We start from the raw sequence: 22,460 nt of genomic DNA on the forward strand, positions 1-22,460 counted from the left end.
AAAAAATTCTCCATATCTTACTCAAACCAGAGAGTTACTAAGAACCAAGGTTGTGAGTGCAGAGCTAAAATTGCACATGACTGCCCCTAACTTGTATATGATCCTTCAGAAGATTCATTATAGTTCAATATAGAGTATGAAAACCTTTGTAATTACTATAGTGCAAAAATATTTTCTCCATAAGAATTTTGCTTAGTTTCGCTTCTATAACCTTTACAGTTTTTTGTGTGAGCTCTATTTTCCCTCTATACTTGTACACAGCATTCTGCCCTGCAAACTGCCTTTTGTGCCATCTGTATCTACAACCTTGGTGAGCGGTCCTCCAAGGATTCTCTCCCACACCATCAACAATCTGAGCTGGTGTATAACCCCCTCCCTGCTGTTATTCACACCACGCTTGTAGTATTAGTTTTTCCATTCGTTTCAGGACTCCTCCCTGTTTATATAGCAAACATATTCATAGACCCCCAAGCATCTCTCCACATAAGCAACACCCTCTGGTTTGTGGGTAGGTACCCTCATACATAGAAAACTGCCCTGCCCTGTGTGTTCTAAAGTCTTTCTACCATAGACAACTTAAAGGGAATTTGCCAGCAAAAAAGGGAACCCCTTTTCACAGAATAGGGAGTAAGTGTCTGATTGTTGAGGGTTCAAACTTCCCCCATGATTGCAGGGACCAGCACACATACCCAGCCACACCATTTATTTTCTAAGGAGCAAAAGAAACAGCTCTGGTGTCTCCATAGAGAATGAATGGAGCATGTGCCAACCCATTGCTCCATTCAGCACTCTCACCATGGTAGGGCGTCCCAGACATGTATCTAATCCCCTACCCTGTAGCTAAGGGATACATTTTTTATTGCAGGAATACCCCTTTAAGAGGTCATCTCAGTTTACCGTACCACACATGCAGCGCTAGACCTTTCAGTGACGGAACTGGTATCTGCCTGCATAGGATTTCCCAGCATGTCCCAGGATCCACTGACACATTTTACCACCTGCAATGATTTGTTTTATATAGAAACAAAGCTTCTAAGATAATAAAACGCTTGTGTGCTTTAATTCCCAGCATCCTATTACAGCTGGTATATGAAAGGTGCATCAGCACGCACATTGGCTCCCGCAGGGACAGGATTCAGCCCATGGATTACACTTTAATTATTTTACAGGCTTTGTTAGAGGACGGTTACAGCGACCGGGGAATGAGGTTCACCAAGTTGAGGAAAAACCTTTTAAAGTAAACAGTAGACATAAAAAGTGAACATAGGCAATCTACCAAGTGTAACAAAGAGCAGCACTACAGGAGCAGGGACCAAAACTAATGAGGCAATACATGGAATCTGCACTTATCATTTGGTTTCTTTAGTTTGCTGTACACATTGTCTCATGATTAGTCCACATATACTCTGTATACTATATCATGCTGTATCTCTGTAAGGCCGGGTTCACACTAAGTATCACAAAACGGCCGGTGTCAGTGAAGTTTATCCAGGCTGGTACTGCAGTACCGGCTGGATGAACTTCATTTGTGCTGAATTGAGATGCGGGCACATCCGTGTGCACCCGCATCCCAATTCACCAAAGCACATAATGGAAAGTGCGCCCAGAGCCACACTCTCCATTGGGTGAGCTGTCAGTGTTTAATGAATAGCAGCCGCACAAAACTGACATGTCAATTTTTCCTGTGGCTGCTAGGGATCCCGGTCGGAGTGTATACTATGGGGGGGATTTATGAAGACCGGCGTACAAATACGCTGGTCTTATATAAGGCCCCGTCCCCTTTTCCCGGCGCACGCCTCTTAGTGAATCCGGCTGGGCGGCCAAACCTGCGCCTGGCATACTAAATCTGCACCTGCTGGAAGCAGGTGTAAATTTGGATCATGATTTACGTATGCAAGCACCCCTCCTCCCCGGCTCGGCACCCCCCCCAAGCTCCCCCAGCCAGCCCATCTGGCGAGCGGGACGTATGGCAGGCGTATGCCAGGGAAAAGGGGCAAATCTGCACCTTCTCCCTGGCGTACACCTTGGGCAGACGCTTCGTAAATGTCCCCCTATACGTATACATTCTGGCCGGGATTCCCTCTGACTGCAGTTCAACATAACTTTTTTTTTAATCAGGGTCGTTGTTGCAAATCAGCAACAACGGCTGTGATAAATAGAAAAGTTACGTTGTGTGAACGTAGCCTAAAATTGCATGCTACCTCACAGACTGTATTCTCCCCTTTACGGGGCCACGATTGCATAACCAGCAGTACTCTTCAATGATGGTGATCTCAGAAGTTGGGCCCCCATCAAACATACCTTTATCTTGTGCATATGTTTTAACTATTGTCTGTGGGCCAACTCCTTTAACTCCTAAAGGTCCCCATACACCTTATACTTTTGTCGACAGTACTTGCCACTCGTGGACGTTGGTAGAAAGTGTATGGGGCTTTTTGGCCACAGACAATGGTTGGGCATAATAGGAAATTACTCCCCAACCCCTTTGTTCTCGGAGCGATAAGCCGCAGCTCCCTGGCTGTGGCTTAACCTTCCATGGAGAACACAAGAATGCTCGACCGCGCAGCAAGATCCTAAGTATAGAGAGAATGGGGGGCGCATGGGAGAGATAACTGAAGGTTGAATTGTTCGACCATCAGTTATTGAAGGTGTACGAGGACCTTTACTTTTAAGTTGCTAATTTTGCAGAACTAATGGGAAACTAACAGCAGGTTAACAGCAAATATTGGAATCTCCTGTTATATACTGATAGAGTAGGGGGTGCTGATTACTAATCTACCTTTATTATCATCATCTGCAGCACTGTGTTTATTAAATCTTTTCATTAATATACTAATCAGGGAATTTAATACAGATTAAGTTTATAAAGGTGCCCCTGCCCAATCAGAACATAATGGCAGGTTAGATTCAGGGTTATTCCCAATTTAGACATTTCTGGTATATCCACAGCAGGGCTTAGGGCCCTATTCCACCGGACGATTATCGTTCAGATTATCGTTAAATCGTTCGAATCTAAACGATAATCGTTCGGTTGAAATGCAGTTAACAATTAACGACCGAACGAGAAATCGTTGATCCCTTTATAAGACCTGGACCTATTTTTATCGTTGCTCGTTCGCAAAACGTTCGCAAATCGTTCCCATTCAATAAGATGTCGTTCGGTCGTTTGCAGTAGATACAAACGCAATAGCGAAGAAATAGCGAAGAAAAACGATTATGCAAACGATAATCGTCCGGTAGAATAGGGCCCTTAGTGTTTTATCTTCGAAACCCTTATTTCCATCTATCAGAGGTACAGAAACAAATGAACACATCAATGTAATACCTGCCACCTCTCTGGTTAGGCCCTGTCTAGATGTGGCAGCCGGCAGCCACTACAAGCATGGAGAAAGGTGGGAGAGGAGGTACAGAGGTGAAACCTACATCTATCAGACCACTCTACAAATCACTAGTTAGTGATTTACATCTCTGCCATATTGATTTATACCTTGGACCTTAGCTACAAGACACTAGGCCAAACCTCTATAGGAAAAAATGTTTTCACACTAATAGAGAAGAAACCCTTCTTTGAGGAAGTTGTCATGATAACTGACTAAAGGAGTGTAAAAAAGGCCAAGATACATTTCTGGGGTGTAATAATAATATGGGCTATAAATAGTCACTAGATTTTTATTTATTTTTTTCTTAAAGGGAATATGTCACCAATTGTTTTTCTTACTGATTTGAGTCACATACAAAAAATTTGTTCTTCTATTCCAATCTGTTTCTATTTTCTGACTGTCATTTTTTTTTATTTCACTTTTTGTACCTTGTTATCTTGCCTGAGTTGATTTTAACAGCATTTATATTGCAAGCAAAAGGGGAACTCGCAAGTAATCCACCAATCAGGGTGCAACCTAGTGTCTAGAAGCAACAATCAATAACACCAACAAAATAAAGTAGACGCTATATGAATAGGTGAACACGCCACTAAATATTAGAAAATGTAAAGCTTTATTTTTTCTATATCTTTATTTCATTTATATACACAAACACCACAAAAAAGTTATGAAAACAATTAAAAAAACACAAAGGTTATAATCCAACAAGGTAGGAAAAACATGATAATTAACCTCCCTCCGAGGAATTCATATATGGTATAAGTTCTACAGAATCCAAATAATCTTGTAAACACACTATATCTAATGCAGATAGTCCTAAAAAATCAATAAACTAAAAAACATATAGATAAGTTGTATAATACAGTGCAATATAACAGCATTTAGTGGCATGCGTCACAGTAAGACTCATGGACATAGACCCCTTGAGATAAATGTGAAACATTACTGAGCGTGCTCTGTGACCTTTAAGGGTGCCTTCACACCTACCGGAATACGCAGCGGATTTCACGCTGCGGATTCACAGCGAGATCCGCTGCGGATCCAGTCCCATTCATCCCTATAGAGCACATGCTCGCAGTGGGATTGACAACCTGCTGTGAGTATGTATGTTAACCCCCTGCTGCCCCTGCTGTGGGCGCCAGGGGGTTAATTAGTTTTTTTTTTACAATTTGTTTGTTACTGAAACATCAGAACCTGATGTGCCATGCTTTTTATGCAAAGAGGTACTCGGGGTAAATATATAAAACAGGAAGGGCAGGATGTTGTAATGTGATAATAAAGCAATACTTACCCATCCTGGTTTCCCCGCTGCTGCAGTGCCACCATTCACAGTCACCCTCCAATCTCCTGTATCTCCCTGGTTTCTGTGTCACCATTACACCACAGGAACTACATACTCAGCCAACCAGTGACTGCAGAGGTGTCTCACCTCCGCCATTGATTGGCTAAGCGGGCATTTCTGAGAGAGGCCATGATGTCACAGTACCCAGATACAAGAAACCAGTGGGTGACCATAAGTGGTAGCACTGCTCTTTGGGACACTGGGATGGGTAAGTATTACTTCATTACTATGTTTTCACCAACCCCTGCCTTCTTGTTTTTTTTAACGTTGCCCAGTGTACCCTTTCAATCTCAATTTGCTTCTATGAGCAAAACTTAGCAGGTTCTGATCTTTCCTGTGTGAAGCATCCAGTGATAGTGGATTGGTGCAGTTCCTAGAGGTAAGACCTGCATTTATAGGAACCTTAGGCTATGTTCACACAACATTTTGAGTCTAAAATAACTGACGTCATTTAGTTGTCTGGCCTCCCCTTGCAATGACTGGAGTTTGTATATTATTTTAGTTTGGGATTACTAATTGGCCTTTGGATGTGTCTTAATTGAAAAGTCCATTGAATTTAATAGTAAAAATGGAGAAAGAACGATGACAAAAGAAAAACTGTGTGTAAACAACTAATAAAAAACGTCCGGTGTTTGAAAAAGACGTCCGAATATAATGATCATGTTCATTTTTTTGACGCCCGCGGCAAAAACGTCCATTATTCAATACACTGTGTGCATTGGACGCCTGTCTTCCCATTGACTTCAATGCATTGCCATTACAGTCAGTTAAATTTCGGCAATTTCGTTATTTTTAAATATGAAAATTGGCCGCCTTTTCAATATTTTTGACGTTGTGTGAACATAGCCTTAAGGTATATACAACAGATAGAAAAAACCTTTATAAGGATTATTTGGCTGCTAGAAACTTTAAAAAAAAATGCTTATAATGGTGTAGAATAAATGTGAGAAGCAATACTCCCCCTTCTGATTCTATGATACCTCCCAGGTCCTGTACAGGTCTCATGTTTCCCTTAGACATGGTCATGTGACTTCTGCAGCCAATTCTTATCATGCTGCCACCAATGGTTAGCCACAGCATAATTGTCTATTTTGAGAGTGACATGGAAGCAAGGAGACGTCATAGCCGCTATGGATTGGTACAGTGAGTAATTTTTCTTTTATTGTTTTACACCATTTTAAAGAGGACCTGTCACCACTCCTGACCTCCTTGTTTTAGAAAATAAATGAAATGTCCATGAAACGACAATTCTGGATCACCTATTTGTGTAGCTCTGTGTTGCGCCGTTCCTTTGTTATTCTTCCTTGTATGACTCGATAACCAACTGGGTGTTACCAATTGGAGGAGTGTCCTTACACTGTGTGGCACTATCCAATCAGAGCTGACAGTGCTTGACTGTGTAGGTACACGCCCCCCATTGGTAACACCCAGTTGGTTATTAAGTCATGCCTTTCTAGTAAGAATAACAGAGGATCGGCACATCACAGAGCTATAAGAGAAGATGTTCCAGAATTGTTATTTCATGGGGAATATAAACATATCAATATATTCAGGATTGAGTATGAACACCAAACAAGGAAATAAACACACTTACACGCCTTGGCATGCTATCAATGAGGTTATTAATGGTTCTCTGAGAAATGTTCTGCCACGCCGAATGCACTTGGCCATAGAAACCATCGAAATCCACTACTGACAGCTCCTTTTGCAATTGTCGAATAATAACGTCAACGTCCCAGACGGGTTTCATGTGGGACGAGTCTCTACAAGTCATAGTAGCACATTAAGGCCATGAAGGCGGCTTACAGTACCATGAGCAACATGCAGCCTGACGTTACCATGTTAAAAAATTGGCCTGGGATACTTCTGAGAAATGACCATCCCGCTGATTCCACGACCAAATCCACATAACGTCAAGCTGTTGGTGGTACCTGGAATGAAGACTAGAGGGGTTCAGCTACTGTATGTTATGCCATCCCACATTCAGGAGTAGGACCGGTGTGGTGTTCTCTCCTCAGCATTGAAATTGTGGCCACCTGATCACTCGGCCGTTGATGCTCGCTGCCTGGTAATGGTGGCTGCATCCCTAGGGCCTAGGAGACCTATGGCCATGTTTTCCAGGCAGCCTTATGGGTGCAACCGTGTTTTCCAGATAGCGGGATTCAACAGCCGATCAGTTTCGGGTCTGGCCAAAACTTACTATAAGTTCACTCATCTCTAGTCATTGGTCAGCAACTGCAAAGGGAGCCACCAGCAGTATAGATTTATTTTCCAGTATGACAATCATCACAGAGAAACTACTTCGTACCTCTTGCCTTATGTCATGTAGAAAGGCCCTGACCTGCACTTAGGGGGATGGTACAAACTTTGTAAGCGTATTTCTACCTCTACTTTCAAATTTTGCAGACGTCCATAATTATAAGTCTCTTGTGTCATTAAAGATTATATCAAATCAGCTGCAGTCCGGCAAAGGTTGTGAAATATTTCTCTCGTCAGCTTTAGGTATTCATAGCTCAATATTTTGCATTTTAATACGCAACCTTTCTAGGAAAATGAAAGGTCATTGCTACAACAAAACTCTTCCTGCAGACACTGATTATAGTAACCCCTCCGTGCTTTATAACAACAACTTCTGTTGGACAGATGGATGAATCTGCATCTATATTGGTGAGACGTGTCCTATACAATATGAATAATCCAAACAAAAGAATTATAATGTGATCCAGGAAGGCGTGGAGAAGGCAGAGGCTGCCAGGAGCTGGAGCCAGGTTTCAGGCTGTGATTCTCTTTTATTATAGACGAGGAAGTTTTAAATGGTTTATATTTGAACTCTCTTAAAAACCGAACAAATTCATAGTTTTTAGGAAGTTAAAGGAGTATTCCCATCTCAGCGTTTTAGAATAGGGGATAATACATTGAGATGAGAATATCTTTTTTGATTATTTTTTGTATGCTATATGCATTGTAGACAATTACATACAGTAAGGGCCCTATTCCACCGGACGATTATCGTTCAGATTATCGTTAAATCGTTTGAATCTAAACGATAATCGTTCGGTTGAAATGCAGTTAACGATTAACGACCGAACGAGAAATCGTTGATCGCTTTATAAGACCTGGAGCTATTTTTATCGTTGCTCGTTCGCAAAACGTTTGCAAATCGTTCGCATTGAATAAGACATCGTTCGGTCGTTCGCAGTAGATACGAACGCAATAGCGAAGAAATAGCGAAGAAAAAACAAACGCAAATATGATCATAAGTAACGATTATCGTTCCATGGAAATGAGTGAACGCTTTCAGGTCTTTCGCAATAGCGGTCGTTTGAGATTGTTAATCGTTAACGATTATGCGAACAATAATCGTCCGGTGGAATGGGGCCCTTATACAGTTAGCTTGGTTGTATTTTTTACATATTTACATATTATCTATTTTTTTAAAATTGCCTGTACACCAAATGTGTGCTATGTGGGCTATGTTGACAAATAGTATAAAATCGTCCATTGCACAGCAACGGACGGTGTTATACTGCCGGACACCAGGCGGTGGTGGGCACGTTACTGCAGCCGATACCGCTATATTGGCTGCAGGAATATTATCTTTTTAAAATTGATTTGCAGGCACCGTTGTGTGTGCCTTTGTAATTCAATTAACCATTGACTAAAATGTAAAGTATGGCTGCTGGCTGTACTTTACATTGTGTTAACAGCATTCGGAAATAATAGGCATGTTTATTATTTTAACGCTCGTTCTAAAGAATGTGTATGTGTATACACTCCGGCTGGGACTACCTATAGCTGCAGCACAATGTAAGTTAAGTATAAATCACGGATAATGTTGCAAATCAGCAACAACGGCCGTGATTAATACATAACTTACGTGGTGTGAACATAGCCTTACACTGTGAACACAGCCTTATGATGCAGAGGTGGCTTGGGTTTGATACATTAGGCTTTGTTCATATCACAGCCATGCCTTCCATTTGTAATGAAAGATATAATGCAGTTCCAGACCCATGGAACAAATTCAAAGATTTCTTCAAAAGTGATTTTAACATTCATTGGTAGAGAACCATACAGACAAAGGATTTGCTGCCAGCCGATCCTAACGTAGCTCATACTGTAAATTCGCTCATCCCTAAGCATAAGGCCATGTTTCCACAACATATTTTTATGGACATTTTTTTGCCGTCATTTTGGTGCCAAAACACGTCTATTGTATGCAAATTATGGCCGCAATTTGCATAAAACAGACCTGTTTTGCTGCCAAAATGACGACCGATAAAAGCGGTTGCCAAACAACCACAAAAAGATATTCAGAGTAAAACACACTACATATACTGACATCCTCCAGCTGACTCTTCATAATAATGACTCTTTGTATAAATGTAAGCAAGTAAATCATATCACATCTTCATATAGCACAAGTAACTGTTATATGGCTGGATATTTCCCGTATTATTTCTACGAATAATTCCAGCACCATAAGAAGGCGGCCTGGAGTATCAGGCTGTCTGAGGGACAAGGTGCATTGTGTACGACATTAAAGTGAATTCCAATAAGGAATCTGCATTTAGTGACAGAACCACTGGAAAATTCCATTGTTGCGCATTCCACTTGTTCACTGCAATTAAACCAGTTATTTGTTGCTAGGGCCAAGAGAACAACCATTTAACACTTTCGCAAGCTGGAATGACAAATAGCGCTATAAAGTATCGAAAGTGCTGGGAATTATTACAACGTGTGGCCTGTAATGAATTTTAAGGGGAAACATTCATAATGGATATTTAGGGGGGGGGGGGGGGGGCACATATTTTACAGCCGGCTACCAATTCAATTCATAAATCAGATAAAAATAATCTGATGTTGATGATAAAACTTTGAAGCTTATCACAGACATGAGGTAAATGTTAATTGTTATTCCATTTCTGAAGCACAAGTATAATCTTTGAAATATAAGTTTTAAAGGAGAAGTCCAAGCATTTTGAATATCTGGCAGGGGCAGGGGGGAATTTCATAACAACCTGTCTCAGCTGATGGAATGGCACAGGCCGCCAGAGTCTTCGACGGGTTTTTCCATCAGGATTTCGTAGTGTGCACTTACCCTAACTCTATGATTTCTACATAATCCACAATAGGCCAAAGAAATGACAATTATACTACACAGGTGGCTGCACAGGGTTGGCAAATCAATGCTGGGCGTATCCCTGAGAAAGAAGACTTGGCTCCAAGCCCCAAGAATGTTTTCAAGAGACTTGAGACCGTCAAGATTACCAAAAATTTGCTAAGATATGTTTTAGCATTACATAATGTACTTTGGTAATTGTACATCATTTTATTATACCCATGTGTGTAGTTTAAGGCTATGTTCACACTACGTACATTTCAGGCAGTATTTGGTCCGCAAGTCAGGTCCTCATAGCAACCAAAACCAGGAGTGGATTGAAAACACAGAAAGGATCTGTTCACACAGTGTTGAAATTGAGTGGATGGCCGCCATATAACAGTAAATAACTTCCATTATTTCAATACAACAGCCGTTGATTTAAAATAACAGCAAATATTTGCCATTAAATGACGGCCATCCACTCAATTACAACATTATGTGAACAGAGCCTTTCTGTGTTTTCAATCCACTCCTGGTTTTGGTTGCTATACAGCCTCAAATATACATAGTGTGAACCCAGCCTAAAAAGGACCATACAGTATGCAGTAATGTATATTGATATACTTCAATATACAGTGGTAACTCAGTCATTTAGATTAAGAGCGCTTTACAAGAAGAATTCACAGTTTTTCAAAATTGTAACTTGGTTTAAAAGCATTGCTTTGCTTTAAGATCTCCCTGTACTGGGTGGGACAGGAAGTGGGGGAGGGGCATGGTCTGCATAGCGTGGTCTACAGCCCTGTACTCTGACCCAGGAAGTCTTCCTCCAAATCATAGCAGATCCACAGGCTGTGGCTTCTTAAAGGGAATCTGTCAGCACCTGGACCGGACCCCAGGTGCTGACAGTGTAGGTCTCGGTTCCCTTGTGTGCATATTGCCTGTGTTTTTGATGTGCTGTAGTTTTGATACAGTGTTGCCAAACACACTGTAACCAAGTGTCACGGAGAAGTATTAGCTTAGCGTTCATGCCGCACCACGCCTCACCACTATTTCCTCCTCCCTAATTCTGCTAAATATTTACCGTGTCTCCGGCCTCCCACTCCACCCTGGCTTCACCTTCTTCTGCACATGCGCCATTGATGGCGAGGGCCACGCATGCCAACTTGCCAGTTGGCGTCTTCCCTGCTGTGCTCTCAGTCGCGTCCACCTGATAACCACAGTTGCACTGTAGGCATCCCAAGTGAGGGCATTGGCTTCAGGCCCTCAGCCCGCCATTGCCACTCCTCTGGCACATACGCAATTACGGTTATTAGGAGAGCAGGACTGAGAACTCAGCGGCGTGGGCGCAAACTGTGAAGTCGGTGTGCGCGGCCCTTGCCAGCAATGGCCAATGCGTGGAAGAAGATGATGTCAGGGTGGAGTAGGAGGGGTACAGTCCAAGTGCTGACAGATTCCCATTAAAGTAGATTGCAAGCACAGGACCTTGGGCCGGGGGAAAACCACATGACTCTATTTTGTATTCATGCATATGGATATGTAGGGGACTCAGAGGAAGTTGGCAGGCTGGTGCACTAAAGGGCCAGGGACCACCCCCAGTGCACCAATTTACCTCATTTACATTATTTGGATTTTCATAAATTATTAATAAAAAAACACGATTGATCTGCAGGAAAAGAATATGGGGGAGATTTATCAAACATGGTGTAAAGTGAAACTGGCTCAGTTGCCCCTAGCAACCAATCAGATTCCACCTTTCATTCCTCACAGACTCTTTGGAAAATGAAAGGTTGAATCTGATTGGTTGCCAGGGGCAACTGAGCCAGTTTCACTTTACACCATGTTTGATAAATCTCCTCCTATATTTGTACTGAGCATCAGAATGCCTCCAGGTTTGCTTCTTTCCCTTTAAGTAATCGGTTAAGGATATGCATATCATACCAGTAGTTGATTATGCAACATTCTGTTAACATTTTTGCTTTGATAAAATGCAGAGTAAGTCTATTGTACATCTGCTCAGAAGTGGAGGAAGTTGGAATTTCTTAGAGGTTTCAATAACATACTAAGAGCCACTTATACACGAGGAATGCAAAGTCAGCATAAATGTGCTTTACATCAAAATAACGAAAAAAGATTTTCACCATTAGTAACATAACAGAAAGCTAATATAGCGAGTGAAATGACTGACATACTGAGGAAAAAGTGAAAAATGTCAGTTTTAAGCTCACTTATGTACTACGTACAGTTCTGATACTTTATTAGGCTATGTTCACACAATGTATATTTCCGTAAAACCACGACTGTTGTACAACGGCTGTGATTATTACGAAAATATACGTTACCTTGCTGTCTATGGGATCCCGGCCGCAACGTATACACATAGTATACGCTCCAGCCGGTATCCCTAGCAGCGCCGCAAACAACTGGCATGTCAGTTTCTTGCGGCCACTATTCAGAGAATAGCGGCCGCAGAAAACTCTGTCAGTGCACACTGTGGAGCGAGCGGCTCCGGCCATATGCTCCATAGTGTGCTGTGGGGAGTTCTGAAGCGGGCAAGCATGGATGCGCCCGCATCAGAACACTGCGGCACCAGAGATTGCAGGACCGGCCAGGATGATCTTTTCAGAGACCGGCCGTTCCGTGACCCTTCCGGCCGGTCTCTTACGTTGTGTGAACAATGTCTTAATACGTATCTATCGTGTGCCGAGCTACACATTACATTTGATATAGAGCCACATAGAGGATACCACTAATATTCTTATCTGTAAGCTTATATGTAAGCTTTTATGTAAGCTTTTTTAAATCACTGGTTTCAGAAAGTTATATAGATTTGTAATTTACTTCTATTTGAAAATCTCCAGTCTTCCAGTACTTATCAGCTGCTGTATGTCCTGCAGGAAATGTTTTCTTTTCAGTCTGACACAGTGCTCTCTGCTGTCACCTCTGTCTGAGACAGGAACTGTCCAGAGCAGCAGCAAATCCCCATAGAAATCTTATATATTTTTTTTTTTAAAGATATTTTATTAAAGGTTTTTTTATGTTCTAACTGTACAAGCATTAATTCGGTACATTAAGAATGGTGTACATCTAATCAAGAAAAATTACATGGAAAAAAAAAAAAAAAAAAAAAAAGAAATCTTATATATTAGCCAGACCACTGCTTTTAGAGCAGAGTGGTGGTAAGTAACCTAGAACCTAGATGAGCTGTCAACAATGAGAGCGAAAGAGTGGTATACCATGAGGAGACAAGTTTGCTAAATTAGTGTATGCAAAAATATTTAACTTGACGAGTCCTACAAGTATATATATATATATATATATATATTTTTTTTTTTGCAAAAAAGATTTCAAACACCCTCTGCAACCCCCCCAGCTACTTTACACTTTTGATTACTAGATAGACTGTATGTACGATATTATTGTTTGATACATATAAAAAAAATGTGTGCATACATATACAAATGTAGAGCAATATCTTCTCATATATACATGAAACACGTAAATGTAGACTACAAAAATGTGTGTGTTTTTTCCATTTTAACATGTATATACTTATATATATACTCAAATGTATGGCATTTAATAGTTGTGAACCTAGTAGAGTATATTCCCGGCATGCTGGATGACTACTAGAGGACTCTCTAAGGTCATACAGAAAAAACTATAACTTATCAAAAGTTTTAAAAATTTTCATATTTTCAGTGAACTAATATAATTTCTCCATAAAATTCTAGAAAATATTTATGATGTATAGCTGCACTGTGTGTGCTGTTGTTGGAGGATGTTGGACCGCAGCGGCTGGTGGGGTCTCTATATTATATTGCAGTGTTTGGCAGTGATCATTGGGACCTTGAAGGGGTTGTCCATTGAAAATCTTTTTCTTTCAAATCAACTGGTGTCAGAAAGTTATATAGATTTGTAATTTACTTCTATAAAAAAATCTCAAGTCTTCCCATACCTATCAGCTGCTGTATGTCATGCAGGAAATTTTTTATTTTCAGTCTGACACAGTGCTCTCTGCTGACATCTCTGTCCGAGACTGGAACTGTCCAGAGCAGAAGCAAATCCCTATAGAAAACCCCTCCTACTCCAGACAGTTCCCGTCTTGGCCAGAGATGTCAGCAGAGAGCACTGTGTCAGACTGAAAATAAAACATTTCCTGCATGACATACAGCAGCTGATAAGTATGGAAAGAATTGAAATTTTTTAATAGGAGTAAAATGCAAATATAACTTTCTGACACTAGTTGATTTGAATTTTTTTTTAGCTGGATAACCCCTTTAAGGGCTGCCAGTCACATAGGGAAGGTGCAAGTTTTGCTTTTGGGCATGGGGCCTGGAGGTGCCTGTAGCTGAACAGGCATGGTTGTGCTAGGAGTAACCTTGTGAAGTGTAAGAAGGCAGAACTATTAGATATACTTACTGTACATCATATCTGTTCGCCTATGAGCTGCGTTGGTTTGTCTAGCAAATATTCACCAAGCAACATTATCAGCAACTAGAACTTGTCAGATTGTGAAACTCTTCAGACTATGGTTCCTATATATACATAGATAAAGCGATAAGCAATTCCCAGGAATCTATAAGCTTCCTTCAGTGCAGATCTTAGAGACATGCTCCAGACCAGTCCGGCCACTAGAATGCATAGGAGACAGCTTCTTACAAAACTAGAAATTTCAACACTCACCATTTATTGCGTAACGCAAATCAAGAGATACAGGACTTGGCTCGTGTCCAACTAATGTAGAAAGAGGTGTCTGAAAAGACTAGTGTTATGCCTATGCTTGCAACAGCACTTTAACTGATATACTGTGACAACTGCTGGCTTCATCTTATTTCAGGGAGGACACATGAAGAGGTGTGTAGGCTAACTTTAGTATCATTTACTACACTCTTGATGGGATCTACAGCCCCCAGCCTCACTGAAGGACACAACCCCCGGTCAGCTTTCTATTAACAGATACCGTAGTAATAAACTGCATAGCAAGTATAGATGGAATAGACTTTACCGTCCCTTTAAAATGAAAATCTTACTTGTTAAGAATAATTTGCATAATGACTCAAGAACAATTCTGGTTTCCATGACATTAACCCTTCGGTGCCCTTAATGCAGAAAACAAAGGAGCTACTATGTTTATATAGATTGGTTCAATGAACCCGAGAGATGTCCATATTGTGGGAGTTAAGTGCTATTCAGATCATGCTTCAGATATGGGACGGTATGACGTATTCCAGCTTTTCTACAGCATACCCAAAGCTTTTAATGGACCAAACAGAGTCTTACTATCATTTAAAAAAAAAAAAAAAAAATTTAGTTTTAATCAGTCAGTGTCTTAAAGTGAATCTGTGACCCCCCACCCGACCCGTTACCAAGTCGCTGGCACAGCTTGAAAGATATCAGTGAAATAATTCAGAACATACTTTTTTTTTGCCTGCGTTTGTGTTTTTATATTTATTAAAAATATAAATATATATTTTCGATGCGAATAGTGTCAAAGAGGCGGAGCCTATAGTTATCTGGGCCCTAGCGCCGCTATGCCTCACTGTGATGTATGCACAGTGTACATCTCTGATTATGCAAGAGGCAGGCATAAAGAGTGGCAGTGCCGGGGCCCACGAAATAGTAGGCTCCACCTCTATGACACTATTCACAGCCTAAATAACGGCATTTTTTCCCCATGAAAATAAAAAAGGTATGGCGAAAAATGTTCTGAATACTTTCAATGATATCTGCCTAGTGGTGCCGCCAGCTCAGTAGCCTGTCACCGCATTACAGATTCATTAAAGCTGACTGCTCCACCAATCTCTTTATAAACCTGGGAGAAGCACACAGTAATGTTGCGTTTACACAGAGAGATTTATCTGACAGATTTTGGAAGCCAAAGCCAGGAATGGATTTGAAAAGAGGAAAAATCTCAGTCTTTCCTGTATGACCTAATCTCTGTTTATAGTCTGTTCCTGGCTTTGGCTTCAAAGATCTGTCAGATAAATCTCTCGGTGTAAACGCACCATTATACTCTTCTCTCTCCAGCTTGCCACCTGGAAAGAGAAGTGCAGAGTCACATACTTCTCCCAGCTATTGGTAGGGGTGGCAGCACAGAGACCCGGACTGATCATGACGTCTGTCATGTTTATCTCAAAAGATCCTTTACAGGGCTGTATCGCTTTAGATATAACAATAGACAACACGGATTTATAACTGTTAAAATAAAAAAAATATATGTTAATACGGTATATAATAAAAATTATAGATGACATTTTTACTGGTGTAGATTTGGTATGCCGGGCGCAGATTTGGGCGCCCAGCCAGCGAAAAAGGGGGTGGGGCTTAATATAAGACCGACATACTTGTACACCAGTCTTCATAAATCCCCCCCATAAAGTAGATAGATGTCACCAATATGATCAATAGACTCCATTACAAATACTGAAGCAATTGAGAAAAGTGATATTTCTGTAGTTGCAGGAGAAAGGGAAGTTGGATGTTTGTCAGAGTTTTACTTTGCCTGATGTATAGCAGTTCCTCATATATGAGTTTTCTATACCAAGTTGCGCTGGACGTGAAATACTAAATATCTATCGGGGATAAGCAGCGGCTGCTTCTATCGATGTTATTTTGTTCTATTCGTTGTTATAAGTGCTGGTAATGTTACATAATATAACTGACTCATCACAGTTACAATAGTACTGTCTTATTCACAGCCAAATTTTCCATCACAATAAAGAAAGTATTCTGCCCTCTAACACAGTTACGTTCAGAGAGAAAGATCCATATTATCTGCTCTTCATTTTAAGGCTATGTTCACACTGTGTATGAGTACGGCCGCATTTCGTAAGCCGCCGTACATGTGGGGCTGAAATTACGAGCGTGGGAAAAATCTGTCATCTGTTTTGGTGTGGTATTGCAGCTTACTTCCATTGAAGTAAAGCCCCTATTCCACGGGCCGACGCAGAGGAGCAAACAAGCACTGTCAGCGCTTGTTTGCTCCTCGTTCCCCACTTGCTGCCACCGCTATTATATGCGTCGGCAGTGAGAGGGGTGAGTACAGGCGGGGGGGGGGGGGGGGGGGGCGGGGGAGCGGGGGGGGGGGGGGGGGGGGGGGGGGGTGCCCGGCTGATCGTTAGATCGTCCAGGCAGCCCATAGAGGATAGTGGCCGTCTGCTGCCACCGCTCCTATTCCACAGAGCGACGGCAGCAGATTGCTGCTATCACAGTCGCTTGTTTTTCAACATGTTTGAAAGACAAACGCCTACAACGATCAGCCGACATGAATGATGTCGGCTGATTGTTGCCTTCTATTCCACGGGATGATTATTGCCCGTAACGGCCGATAACGGCCATTCCGTGGAATAGGGCCTTAAATAGAGCTGAATTGCAATAACACACACTGCCTGGGCACAGGGGTGGCACTGTTTGTGCAAGAAAGTAACTGTGCTTTTCTACTTCTAGATACCCCTTTAAAGGGAACCTGTCACCCCCCGTGCCGGGGTGACAGGCTCCCGACCCCCCGTTAGAGACCCCTATACTCACCTCATCCCGCCGGGTCCCGCTTCTGGAGGTGGTCGGGTCCCGGAGATCTCAGCCGCTGCAGCCCGGCGCGCGCGCTGACAGATGAGTCCAACGCTCATAGAGAATGACGGAGCGCTGGACTCTCCTGTCATTCTCTATGGGTGTTGGACTCATCTCTCAGCGCGCGCGCCGGGCTGCAGCGGCTGAGATCTCCGGGACCCGACCACCTCCAGAAGCGGGACCCGGCGGGATGAGGTAAGTATAGGGGTCTCTAACGGGGGGTCGGGAGCCTGTCACCCCGGTACGGGGGGTGACAGGTTCCCTTTAAGTAAATAATGTTTTATTACTGTGTAGAATAGAGATGAACCAACCTTGAGCATGCTTAGGTGCGTCCAAACCCAATTGTGCAACATTTGATTGCCAGTGGCTGAGGAAGCCGGATGCAGCCCTAGGGCTGCCAGGAAAACATGGATATAGTCGATAAGCTATTGCTATATCCATGTTTTCCAGGACTCCCTATGGCTACATCCAACTTCTTCAGTCACTGCATCATAAAATGCAGAAAGTTGGGGTTCGGATGAACCCGGGGGTGCTCGAGATTCGCTCATCTCTATTGTAGAACTTTCTAATATACTTTAGAAGCTTTTATAAGGGATATGACCACTACTACCCACAGCAACAAATCACATAAAAGCTTTTATTTCATTTTCTGCTGTTAAAACATGAAAGCTGCTCTGTGATTGGTTGGTCTTAAAGTAGTCATGTCATGTGTTGTCCACAGCAACCAATCACAGCTCAGCTTTCAGTTTACCAGAGTTCCTGAATATTGGAAAACTGAGCTGTGATTGGTTGCTATGGGCAACACATGACATTGCCCAAACCAACCAATTATTATTATTATTATTTATTTATAAAGCGCACTTAATTCCAGAGCGCTAAACAATCACAGCTTCGCTTTAATTTTACTAGAGAGATACATGAAATAAATGTTTTGACTAGTTTGACTGGTTGCTATAGGCAACAAAGAGAACTCTACTATAAGAAAGCTTGAAAAATATTGGGGGAGATTTATCAAACATGGTGTAAAGTGAAACTGGCTCAGTTGCCCCTAGCAACCAATCAGATTCCACCTTTCATTCCTCGCAGACTCTTTGGAAAATGAAAGGTGGAATCTGATTGGTTGCTAGGGGCACAGCACAGCACATGGCCTATCGCTGTCTCCATGTTTTCCAGGACTCCCTAGGGCTGCATCAAACTTCTCCAGAGACCCGGAGTCAAATGTCTAGCATTCGGGTTCAGAGAATGTTGCTGAACCTGAACAGTTCACGAAGTTCCCTCAACACTACTCAGGACCCCACTATCTAGGCCAGAGCCCTGGTAAACTCCAGACTTGGGCCGTCCATCTGAATCTATCACCATATCTGCTGCAGGGGGAATAAGAATCTGCCACATCCCAGCTAAATCTTGGAAGTTGAGTGACTCTCAGATTAATGGGGTGTCTATGCAGGGACATAGCTAGGATTAATGGGGCCCCATAGCAAAGAATTTTAAGCCCCCCCCCCTCCCTTACGCACAACACAAAGCAATGCATATATATATATATATATACATACATACAGTGTATGCTATGTGATGTGACCAAAAATTAAAATCTCTTGTGGCCATAGACAGAATCCTGGCTGCAGCCACTAGAGTGACTGGCAGAGCAGAGAGCCAATGGCTTCTTGCTTGACAGTCCACAGTTTGTACCTATAAGGGCCCATTAGGAGCCCTTATGGTTAAATACATAGGTGCAGAAGCAGACTACCTTTTGCTGAACCCCTTATGTACTGCAGTGTGTAACTGACTAATATTCAGGAGACAAGGAGATATATGCTTTACTGCTCTGCACATTTTCCTTTCCTACTTGGTTGCGCACCTGGAGAACAAAGGTCAGAGGTTATCAGTGCAGTGAAGCAGAGATCTCCTTGTCTTCTGCTTGTTAACCCTTTTTTTGTACAGCAGCATGTAAGTAAACATTGGGTCACTTACACACTGCAGTACATAAGGGGTTAAGCAGAAGGACACACGCTCTTACCTTCTCCCCTGGGCCCCCCTCCTCCACGGGCCCCATAGCAACTGCCTACCCTGCCTCTGTTAGCTATGCCTCTGTGTCTATGGTAAGGTCCAACGTTCACAAAGAACAGTCACAGATAAGCTTTGAAGGTTGGATTCCTGTCATGGACCAATCTTTTGTATCATAAGAGCGAATTCCTAACTGGGTCCTGGCCGTATCATTGGGATGATATCCCCTTTCTGAAGAGAAGCTTAAGCAATCTTCGCTCTGTCACAAGATGTGTTATCATCCTCAAAAATGACTTCATCATCATCATCATCAACCCATTTCTATCAATGAGCCAGAAGAGCGTGTTTATAAACAAAGTGGGTATCCCCGCTGTCACCCAAATGATGGTGGAAACATTCCAATAATAACATAAATGTCTGTGGGAAATGTAAAATTCCTCATGTTGCCCTGCAGATCCATCAGCAGACAATAGGCCGCTGTTTCGGATGGTTTGTGTCTGCTAGTAAGTCTGTATGACAGTGGCGGGATACGGAAGATAAGTTAGTAATTGTAATACTTCTGCACTGATCATACTCTCATGCTATTGCCTTATACATTGTGGAAATGATGAGCTCAGTATGAACCAGAGACAGCAAACAACCCAGACACCCACATAAACCAGAGCAATAGCGCCACCCTACTCCTTGTCTACAGCCAATGAGAAACGCTAAAAAATGCAAGCAGTGCAAACAACAACATCTTTAGGTTTGATGAATGTCGTCTACCAGATGAGTTTTCGAGAGGGTTCCAACTTTGATGGAAAACTAAGTCCGCCAGGTATTAAAGGGGTTGTCCAGCGAAAATAATTTTCTTTCAAATCAACTGGTGTCAGATAGTTATAAAGATTTGTAATTTACTTCAATTTAAAAAATCTCAAGTCTACCTAAACTTATCAGCTGCTGTATGTCCTGCAGAAAATGTTGTTTTCTTTTCACTCTGACACAGTGCTCTCTGCTGCCCCCTCTGTCCGAGACAGGAACTGTCCCCATAGAAAACCTGCTCTGGACAGTTCCTGTCTCGGACAGAGGTGGCAGCAGAGAGCACTGTGTCAGACTGTAAATAAAACATTTCCTGCAGGACATACAGCAGCTGATAAATATGGGAAGACTTAAGACTTTTAAATAGAAGTAAATTACAAATCTATGTAATTTAGTGAAACCTGTTGATTTTAAAAAAGATGTACCATCAGGTACATCCTCTTTAATATGACCCACGGACAGAACGGCGCCATCACGGGGGAGCCAGGGCAGCAGTCCGTTTTTTGAACCACAGCCCGGTTCCCGTGTACGGCGCTGTTCTATCCACGGGTATTGGGCCGGGGCTGAAACACCATTCAAAAAACGACAGTTTGAAAAACGGCAGTTCAAAAAATGGACCGCGGCACCGGCTTCCCCATGACGGCGCCATTCTGTTTGTGAGTCATATTAAAGAGGATGTACCTGATGGTACATCCTCTTTAAAGAAAAAGATTTTTGCTGGATAACCCCTTTAACTTCAAGAATAGCTCGGTAGTCTATGTTCTTCTATCAAAAATACCCTTAAAAGAAGGCAAATCACACCAATGTGAACAGAGCCAAGCCTTTAGCGCTATAATAATATACTATCGTATTATATTATAAGTATCGTAATGGAAATCCCCTCCTGTAGGAAGCAGAAGAACCCAAAAACGGGTAGTTTGCAAAATGTCAAAATCCCTGTGATTTGCTTTAGAAGTCGTGGTGGTAGGTTCTGTAAAAAATACCAGACAAAATGACATAGCGTGCTGTGCTATATTGCCTGATAAAATGCTGGACGCCATGCTGGACACCTGATAGACCCCACTGGGTGATGTTGGTGTATGGCATGCAATGGATCCACCACCGCTGTTTTTTTATTTGTTCTGCTCCAATGATGAAGTACAGTTGAACAAAAAAAAAACAGGAGAGGTGTGAACACTACCTTATAGTCTTGCAATTTACAGCAGTCTATATTCTGCAAACGAAAAAGTCTACATTCGAAAAAGGCCCTGGTACCCTGTTTGACTGCCAAATCGCTCCTTCTGTGAGTGTGTTTGTATTAATACCATTGTATTATCAGACTGCAGGTACTCGTTACAAGATCCATAAACAGCACCATAGTACTACATGACAAAACAGACCCACAGGGCTTCGTCGGTGTCTTCTACACAACAACCCAGTGCAACAAGACAACAGGTATTCTGAACTCAGAGATGAAAATACTGTATAGTGAGTCATACTTCAGACCTGTGAGATCCACATTTTTATGACACATAGGAGGCATTCAGCTGTAAAACAATCTGCGGCTACCTGCGAAGGATAAGGAGGGGGGCCAGATGTGCAAGAACTGAGCAGACGTACATCTGGGGGAGGGGGATACTTACAGGTATATGAACCCTCAGCATCCTCCGCTTCTGGCTGCTGGTCTTTTTGGAAAGCTCCTTCTTCTTCTTAGTATCCATAGCTGTGCTTCCCATTCTTTGATCTATCGCCCCGGAATTTTTAAGACAACTTGTCGCTGATATCACGACAGATGTGGAGAACTGCCAACGCCAGAGCGAGAGATTCCAGGTGACTAGTTGGGGCTCAACCAGCCAAGAAGTCCATAGCCCTTCATGCTGGGGAATGCAAACATGTTGGCAGCAGCTCACGCCCCTCGGTGGAGTAAGCGGACCTCACCCTACCAGTTGGGAGAGTTTATGGAATAAGCAGCCCTGGGGATCAGCATGCACTAATCAGCTCAGGACTGTCACTTCCAGTGTGTACAAATCAGCAGCACAGCCCTGTAAATCCGTCCCTCTCACTGAGGGGTGGTGCCACACATTTCCTACATCTGACAGAAGCCAAAACACGCAGCTCAGCCATGAGCTCCACTCACACAGGAAGTGAATGCAACTTTCATATCTGTATATGCAGAAAGCAATAGCCTGGGATCCTAGTTTATTACTGTGCACTTCCAGTAATGAGCATCTTCCATCTGCTGCGTCACCCTCTACCAGAGCACATTCAGCTCGGCTTTAACCCTATA

General features: G+C 42.4%; 1 protein-coding gene across 1 annotated transcript in view; it reads right to left on the reverse strand.

Annotated features, from left to right (window-relative positions):
* PRKAG2 (protein kinase AMP-activated non-catalytic subunit gamma 2) overlaps positions 1–22,180 on the reverse strand; it is a 208,607-nt gene extending 186,427 nt beyond the window's left edge. Inside the window, exon 1 of the mRNA XM_069958857.1 lies at positions 21,817–22,180. Within this exon, the coding sequence (XP_069814958.1) occupies positions 21,817–21,909 (93 nt within the window). The 5' untranslated portion in view covers positions 21,910–22,180. The remainder of the gene's footprint in view (positions 1–21,816) is intronic.
* Between the last annotated feature and the right edge of the window lie 280 nt (positions 22,181–22,460).

Source organism: Dendropsophus ebraccatus, chromosome 2 (genome assembly GCF_027789765.1).
Source record: "Dendropsophus ebraccatus isolate aDenEbr1 chromosome 2, aDenEbr1.pat, whole genome shotgun sequence".
In the NCBI taxonomy this organism is placed as follows: Eukaryota; Metazoa; Chordata; class Amphibia; order Anura; family Hylidae; genus Dendropsophus; species Dendropsophus ebraccatus.